The 8,751-nt window shown below is 36.6% G+C and overlaps 1 protein-coding gene across 1 annotated transcript in view; it reads left to right on the top strand.

The window, feature by feature from the left end:
• Positions 1-641: 641 nt before the first annotated feature.
• Positions 642-8,751, top strand: part of ESCO1 (establishment of sister chromatid cohesion N-acetyltransferase 1) — a 46,861-nt gene continuing 38,751 nt past the window's right edge. The window contains exon 1 of the mRNA XM_006867287.1: positions 642-2,237. Within this exon, the coding sequence (XP_006867349.1) occupies positions 681-2,237 (1,557 nt within the window). The 5' untranslated portion in view covers positions 642-680. The remainder of the gene's footprint in view (positions 2,238-8,751) is intronic.

The following is an 8,751-nucleotide window of genomic DNA, read 5'->3' as shown; positions in this document are numbered from 1 at the left end:
TTTAAAGAGGTTAGGTTTTTTAATAAGTCAAGATTATTTCTATTGCATTACAATATTCCATGGATTGTAAAAAAAATTTTTATCTTTTAATTTTTCAGAAATGGCAGCACAACAGGAAATGTATATTAACAGAGTATTTTGTTAAACGAAAGAGGTTAGATAAGAACTGCAAGCCAGCAGATTCAGCAAACAAGGAAAGAAACGTGTTGGCTATAAGACATGTTTCAAATGAAACAAAGTACAGTAACTGTAGAATTCAGAAGAAAAAAGTTTTCAAAAATTTTGTCAAAACAGACAGGTCAGTAATAAATAACTCCTCCAGTAATAAGGCTAAGCCTGAAGCCAAAGTTAATTAAAAAATTAACAAAACAGATTGAACCTAAATTAAATTTTTCATAAAAAATTCTAAAATTTTGAATTAGAATCAATTTTTTTCAAATTTCTATTGCCTTGTCCAAAGTAAAACATATCTCTTTCAGCATTTATGCCAGCTTTTCTCATGCTCTCAGAATGGCAGAAATCTTACTAGAAGCAAACTGGTGTTCCTGTTGAAAATGCGTATCAGCATCAGTTAAAGTCAGATTTTTAAGACTGCTTCTCTGAAATAAAACTAGTCATTCTTTGCAACTACACGAAAGTCTTCGCTAAAACTACTCAGAAAAGGAGGACCTTACTCAGGAATGATGTCCATTCAGCAGAAATCAAAAGAAAACTCCTCTAAAATTATTAAGAAAAGTGAAGATAAAAATCTAGAAACACAAATTCAAGGTTCTCAAAACAATGTAGCAAAAAAATTAGGTCCAAAGGAAACTATAAAATCACTGATCAAATCTTCCAATGAAAATAAAGTAAATCAGCCTGAATCAGGCACACGCATGAGTACAAGGTCAACAAAGGCAGCAGCGTCCAATGATAAAAAAGCTGCTAACTCCATCGATAAAAGTATGGTGAGTATGAAAGGACATTCACAAGAAACTGCAAAAAAGAAGAAATTATCTCAGAAAAAATCAGTGCACGAATCCTTGAAATCAAATGATCAGTTTAACCGGAGATCACAAAGACTACAACAACTGACAGAAATTTCAACAAGATCTTTGCGCAGCAGAGCAATTCAGGGTCAAGTTCAAGGCGCTAAACAGAGTTTGCTACCAACAAGAAAAGATAAAAATGCTCAAATTAAATCTAGTAAAGTTAAAACAAATCAAAAACATGTAAAAAGAAAAATATTGGAAATAAGATCTGACTCTAAAGAGGATACAAATTCTGTAGTTAATGAAGTAGTAAATTCCCCTAAAGGAAAAAAACGCAAAGTAGATCATCAGACAGCTCGTACTTGTAATTCTCAGTGCGTTGAAGGATCTGAAAAGTGTGTCCAGAAGACTACTAGAAAAGAGGAAACAAAGCCTGTGCCTGCAACTTCTTCTGAGGTAAAAAGGTCAAAAATAACTACTTTAGTGGACTCTAAAAAGAATGAGAAAATGAAGAAGTCAGTTCATACACAAGTTAATATTAGTGCAAAACCCCAAAAAAGTCCACAGCCATCAGTGCCTGAACAAAATGTAGATAATGAGCTGGAACAAGCAGGAAAGAACAAACGAGGTAGCATTCTCCAGCTCTGTGAAGAAATCGCTGGTGAAATTGAGTCAGATACTGTAGAGGTAAAAAGAGAGTCTTCACAATTGGAAAGTGCAAAGGAGGAGAAGCCTACTGAAATAAAATTGGAAGAGACTGATGTTGAGCGACAAATACTTCACCAGAAGGAAACGAATCAGGATGGTCAATGTAATCGTTTCTTCCCCAGCAGAAAAACAAAACCAGTGAAGTGTATACTAAATGGAATAAATAGTTCAACAAAGAAGAACTCCAATTGGACTAAAATTAAACTGTCAAAATTCAACTCTGTGCAGCAAAATAAGTTAGTGGACTCTCAAGTTTCCCCTAAATTGTGTTCATTACGAACTAGTTTCTTGCCTCCAACTTTAGAAATGCATCATCCTGTGACTCAGAGTTCATTTTTAGGGACAAAACAAAATGATGATAAAAACATAGCTTGCCAGCAGGAAAAAATCAAAGAAGTTAATTCGGAAGAAGTTAAAAGTAATAATATAGTAGAAATTAATAGGACTACAGAAAGGGCTCCTAAAAATTGTCATATGGATAATCAGATTAAACCTCTTACTGAACCATCATTATTGGATAATCAGATGAAACCGTTTCTCCCATCAACACCAGATAAGGTAAGCCCTTTTTGTTATTCATGGTAGAGGCGCTTGGGCGTTTTCTAGTAAGAAATTATTTCCAGCATATTTTAACTTTAGAATTAAGTCATAAAAGACTGGAGAATCGTTTTTTTAAGGTATCTTAGTGTGGCACTGTAGGTTAATGTGCCAGACTGCAAAGCTGTTTGAACTGCAAGGTCGGCAGTTTAAGTCCTCAGAAACCCTATACAGGGTTGCAATGGGTCGGAATGGACTCAATGGCACTTAACAACAAGTTGTAAAATTTTTTTTTTTTTTGGACTCAAATCACATGGTGATAGATTTCCTTAGATGTCTCACATTTTTCTCACTGTTTTCCTCTTTTTCATCCTTTCATTTTTATTTTATATAAAACATGTGTTTTTGGTGCTATTGAGTTGGTTCCAACTCATAGCAAGCCTGTATAGAGTGTCTAAGGAGTGGCTGGTGGATTTGGACCTCCAATCTTATAGTTCAAACTTACCCCGTGATCCAGTGCTTATCCTACAGCACCACACCAGAACTCCATATAAAGCATGTTGTTGTCAAGTGCCACTAAGTCAGTTCCAACTCACAGTGACCCTGAATAGGCTTTCCAAGGAGCAGCAAGTGGGTTTGAACTACTAACCTTGTGGTTTGCAGTCCAGTGCTGATTGTACAGTGCCACACCAGAAGTCCAATAAACTTGTTGAATTCCAGCTTTTTGTTTTAATTTAATACACTATCTTCCTTTTTATTCTACTAATTGTAACCACAGGGAAAAAAAAATTCATAGTGATTAAATTCTAGAATTTAAAGTTAATTAAACCCAATTCTAATACTTACAGTGAATTGCAGATTAAGCAAATCAATTTTTTTCTTCCCTGATAAAATTTAAAGTTAAAAAAGCCTGAAGAGAGCAAGGTTGGAGTTGTGCGACTATACAGAACAGTTAGCAAACAAAATAGCTGAAAGGTATAATAAAATTGTGTTTGTTGTGAACAACTTTTAAGTTGGTTCTGAGTCTTAGCAACCCTGTGTATAAGCTTCCTGCAGCTTTTCTAATTTTTGCAGTAGAAAGAGTCATTGTTCTGCGAAGCAGCTAGCAGGCTAGAACCATGAACCTTGCGGGTTCACAGTTCATTGCTAATCATGTTGTTGTTGTTGTTGTTAAGTGCCATCGAGTCGGGTCCGACCCATAGCGACCCTGTACATAGAGGTCAAGAATTTTTAAAATGGGAAAGCATATTGAAAAACAGAACATTATTATCTGAGGAAGTGTCTTTGGAACATTATAAAGGCAGTTAAGCCTTTTTTTTTCTCCCCAAATTAAGTCATATGCAGAATGCAAATATATAAAACCAATATGCAGACATTTTATATGTGTAGAACTTAAAATGATCCTGTTGTAACAATAAAACATCGCTTGGTCCTTTGTCTTGCAATTAAAGTGTTGGAGCCCATTGTTGCAGCCATTGTATCAGTCCATCTCATTGAGGGTCTTCTCTTTTTCACTGACTTTCTTGAGGGACTGATCCCTCCTGATAACCTGTCCAAAGTACGTGAGACCACATCTCACCATCCTCCCTTCTTAAGGAGCAACATTCTGGCTGTACTTCTTTCCAGACAGATTTGTCTGGTACTCTGATAGTCCTTGGTGTATTTTCAGTATTCTTTGCTAATTTCATAATTCAAATGCATCAAATCTTTGTCTTCCTTGTTGTTCAGCATTCACATGATTAAAAATACCTTGCTTGGGCCAGGCACATCTTAGTCTTACATCTCTGTTCTTTTGGAGCAGATTTGTCCAATGCAATATATCATTTGATTTCTTGACGACTGCTTCTCTGCATTGATTGTGGAACCAAGTAAAATGAAATCCTTGAAAGCTTCACTGTTTTCATTGTTTATCACGATGTTACTTATTGGCCCAATTTGAGGATTTTTTTTTTTTCTTTGTAAGTTGAGGTGTGATCCATATGTAAGGCTTTGTTCATCAGAAAGTGCTTCAAATACCACAAATGGTAATAGAATCTAGCTATTTCTGATTCTGTGCCTACCAGTCTTTGTACATTGGCATACTCTGAACTCTTCTATCAGACTATCATTTGAACAAATACTTACCATGAGTAGATATAAATATTATTTACTATAGTTGTGAAAGTGATGCGAAGTTCTGCTTAGAGACATTTTGATGTAGTAGGACATCTGATTGAATTAGCAGGCTCTGTGATGAAATTGCTGGTGAAATTGAGTCAGATACTGTAGAGGTAAAAAGGGAGCCTTCACAAATGGAAAGTACAAAGGAGGAGAAGCCTCCTGTGCTAAAATTGTCTTTATGCCAGAATGCTTGAAAATAGTTATTTTCATGGACTAAAATTAATTTGAGTTTAAAGGAAACGCACCATATAGTCCTCTTAGTTTACATATCTTATATAACTGAGGATGAAAGCGTCAATTAGAACATGATTACTCAGTGATTTTACTAAATAGACAGTAATTAGAAGTAGGGTTAGTATGAAGCATTCGTGGAAAAACTCCATTATCTTTCAATTCCATTTTCCACATATTGTTGAAACCCCCTTGTACGAGTAATAAAACAAGTTATGACCACTCCTGAACACGAGGTGGCTTTTGCCAGGAAATTGGTAACAGCAGTCTATTTACATGTCAGAGAATGCATTTTTAAACTTTTTGCTGCATACACTCTACTTAAAAGCTGATCAAAAGGTAGAGATCATGAAGACTATATTGAAGTACTATTTTAATTAGTTCCTTTGGCCTAGCATATTAATTCGATGTCAGAGTTACACTAGGATAAAACCCATTGCCATCAAGCTGATTCCGACAGCAACCAAGCACTTTGCTTGTTGTTGTTGTTAAATGCTGTTTAGTTGGTTCTGACTCACAGCAACCCTATATAAGGTTTCCAAGGAACAGCTGGTGAGCTTGAACCGCCAACCTTGCAGTTCAAACGGCTTTGCAGTCTGACTCATTAACTCACAGCAGCACACCAGGACTCCTAGAGCATTATTTTGATCTTTTATAATAATAACTGCTTTCATTGAATTGGTTTGAATTTCTTTAGTCTCTTGAAGAACATTTGTAGGAGATAGTCCTGTTATCAAACTTGTTGCTGTGTTACTAATTCTTCTTTAATTTTGAAATTTTTAAATGTTTCAGACATTCAGAATACCACAGAGACTAACACTAGATTTGATAAAAATGAACATTTTATTGAATTAGTTCAGATCTTTTAAATCAGGAAAGTACATGACAAATATAGTTGTGCTTCCTCCCTCTCTTCATTCCATTCCCTTCCTTCCCGTATTCCTAAAGTTGATGTGAATCTTTTATTTTTATGATTTCACTCTATGTGTGTATATTCACAAAGGATACTTAGCATTATTTGTGTTTTAAGTTTTTATATACATTCTAACATTATGGGTTTTTTTCGTCCCCTTTTAGGGTAGGTTCTTTTTTTACATTGCTTTTTGCAACCTGGTTTTGCACTATATGTAATACTGATATGTGTGTATTTTGGTAGCTGTAAAAGGATATTGGTGTGGCGCTGTGGGTTAATGTGCTGCACTGCAAAGTCAGTGTGATTTGTGAGGTCGGCAGTTCAAGCTCACCAGCCACTCCTAGGCAACCCTATACAGGGTTGCTATGGGTCAGAACCGACTCAGTGGCACTTAGCAACAACAATAAAGGAATATACCATAACTTAATTATATTTTCCTGTATAGAAGGATTTTTAGATTGTTTTTTCACCAGTATCAGCAATGTGATCCACCATCACAGAGTAGTCAGGAAAAATGATGGCACATTTGAGTGTCTGCTGTGCCCTATGTGAGGCTACAGAAGATGATATGTTTTCTGCTTGTAAGAAATTTACATTATGCTAATCACAGATTTCCCTTTACTCCATAACACTAAGAAGTGACGTAGGTTAGTTTAACCGTCATAATACCCACATGCACTGCCATCCATTCACTTCCAACTCAGAGACCCTCTGTGTGATTTCTGAGGCAGTAAATCTTCATGGGAGCAGAAAGCCCCATCTTTTTCCCATGAGTGGCTGGTGGGTTCAGCAATCCAGTGCTTATTCTATAGCACCATCAGGACTTCTGCCCATTTAGTCTTGTTTAGTGCACAGTGCCACTTTTTTAGGCCAAGGAGAGCGTCGTATAATCCTCATCATAATTGACAAGGTTCTGCTATTAACCTACAAATTTTATATGAGGTAAGTGAAGTGTGAGATTTAAGTAACTTGCAATAAGTGATGGAGCCAGCATATAAGCTGAGATGTTCTGACTTTAGACCTCAGGCCAGTTCATACTTATGGGGGAGGTGGTGGTGGTGGTATGTGCTGTCGCTTCGGTTCTGACTCACAGCAACCCTGTATAGGGTTTCCAACGAGCATCTGGTGGATTAGAACCACTAACCTTAAGGTTCACAGTCCAGTGCTGATCCTGCAGCACCACACCAAAAAACTAATCTCATATCCTTGAAAACTTTTTCTGTGGCCACCTATAATTTTGCTTTTTTTTCCCTCCAGTTTTTCATTTTCAGTGACAAAAGGTAATGCTTGTTCATTGTAACCTTCACAATATAGATATGTATAAAGATAAAGTTAATTGTTTCTTTCCTAATTTCCCTGAGATATAGCAACTATTAATAGTTTGGAGGTACTTTTCTCTATCAGTTGTTAAGTACTGTTGATTCGGTTCTGGCTCAATGCTGACCTTATTATGCACAACAGAATGAAACACTGCCTGGTCCTGTGCCATCTTTGTAATTGTTAAGCTGAGTCATTGCAGCTGCCACTGTGCCCATCCATCTTGTTTTGGGGAATCTTTGTCTGTTTTGCTGTGTACCTTCACTTTACCAAGCATGATGTCTTTCTCCAGGGACTGTTCCCTCCTCAAAATAGGCCCCAAGTAGCGTAGTGATTACGAATCGGGCTGCGAACCTTAAGGTCAGCAGTTTGAAACTACCAGCTCCTCCGTTGGAGAAAGATAAGGCTTTCTGCTCCCGTAAAGATTTACAGCCTTGGAAACCCTGCACGGGGTCGCTATGGGTCAGAACCAAGTCGAAGGCACTTAACAACAACAACATCCTGGCTTTTAAGGAACATTCTGACTGTATTTATTCCAACACAGATAGGTTGTTTTTTTTTTTGACGGTCCGTGGTACTTTTAATATTCTATTCCAACACCGTAATTCAAAAGCATCAATTATTCTAAGGTCTTCTTATTCATTGTCCAACTTTCACATGCATGTGAGGCAATTGAAAATACCATGGCTTGAGTCACACACACCTTAGTCCTCAAAATGACATCTTTGTTCTTGAACACTTTAAAAGAGGTGTTTTGCAGCAGATTTGCATAATGTTCTGTGTTGTTTGATGTCTAGATTACTGCTTTCATGAATGTTGATAGTGAATCCAAGCAAAATGAAGTGTTTGACAACTTCATTCTTTTCTCTATTTATCATGACTATTTATTGGTCTAGTGAGGATTTTTGTTTGCTTACATTGAAGTGCAACCCATACCAAAGACTGTGGTCTTTGATCATCAGTTAAGTGTCCTAATTCCTCTTCACTTTCAGCAAGCAAGGTTGTATCATCTGCATATCACAGGTTGTTAATGAGTCTCCTTCCAATCCTGATGCCATGTTCTTCATAGAATCTAGCTTCTTGGATTATTTGCTCAGCATACAAATTGAATAAGTATGATTAAGAAATGTAGTCCTGCCACTTGCCTCCTTGATTTAAAAACCTTCAGTATCCTCTGGTTCTGTGTGAACTGCCTCTTGGTCTGTGTGCATGTGCTTTATGAGCCCAGTTAATTGTTCTGGAATACCCTTTCTTTGTGATGTTATCCATAGCTTGTTATGATCCACACAGTTGAAAGCCTTTGCATAGTAAATAAAACACGAATAAACATTTTCCTGGTATTCTCTGTTTTTAGCCAAGATCTTTCTGACGTTTTTAGCCAAGATCTTTCTGGCGATAATTTCCTTAGTTCCATGTCCTCGTTTGAATTCAGCTTCAGCCTATGGCAGTTCCCTTTCAATGTACTGTTGTAACTGGTTTTGAATAATCTTCAGAAAATTTTAGTTGCATTTGATATTAATGATATTTTTCTATTATTTCTGCATTCTGTTTGGTCACTTTGGAATAGATGCGAATAGGGATCTCTTCCGATTGATTGGCCAGGTAGCTGTCTGCCAGTTTTCTTTGCATACATGACTGAGCACCTCCAGTGCTGCATCAGTTTGTTGTAAGATTTCAGTTTGTATTCTTTCAGTTCCTGGAGCCTTCAGTGCAGCTTAAAATGTCTTTCTTTAGTACCATAGGTTTTTAATCATATGCTACCTCTTGAAATGGTGTAACATCGAACATTCTTTTTTTTTTCTAATGTTTTATTGTGAATTATATGGTAGTTTACATGAGAGAACTTTAGTTTTACATTCATTCCATCGTATATCATCTAATTGCTATGGTTCCAATCCCCTCCATACATCATCA

Source organism: Chrysochloris asiatica, unplaced genomic scaffold (assembly GCF_000296735.1).
Source record: "Chrysochloris asiatica unplaced genomic scaffold, ChrAsi1.0 scaffold00103, whole genome shotgun sequence".
NCBI classification, from domain to species: Eukaryota; Metazoa; Chordata; class Mammalia; order Afrosoricida; family Chrysochloridae; genus Chrysochloris; species Chrysochloris asiatica.
This window is presented reverse-complemented; position numbering and strand designations above follow the sequence as displayed.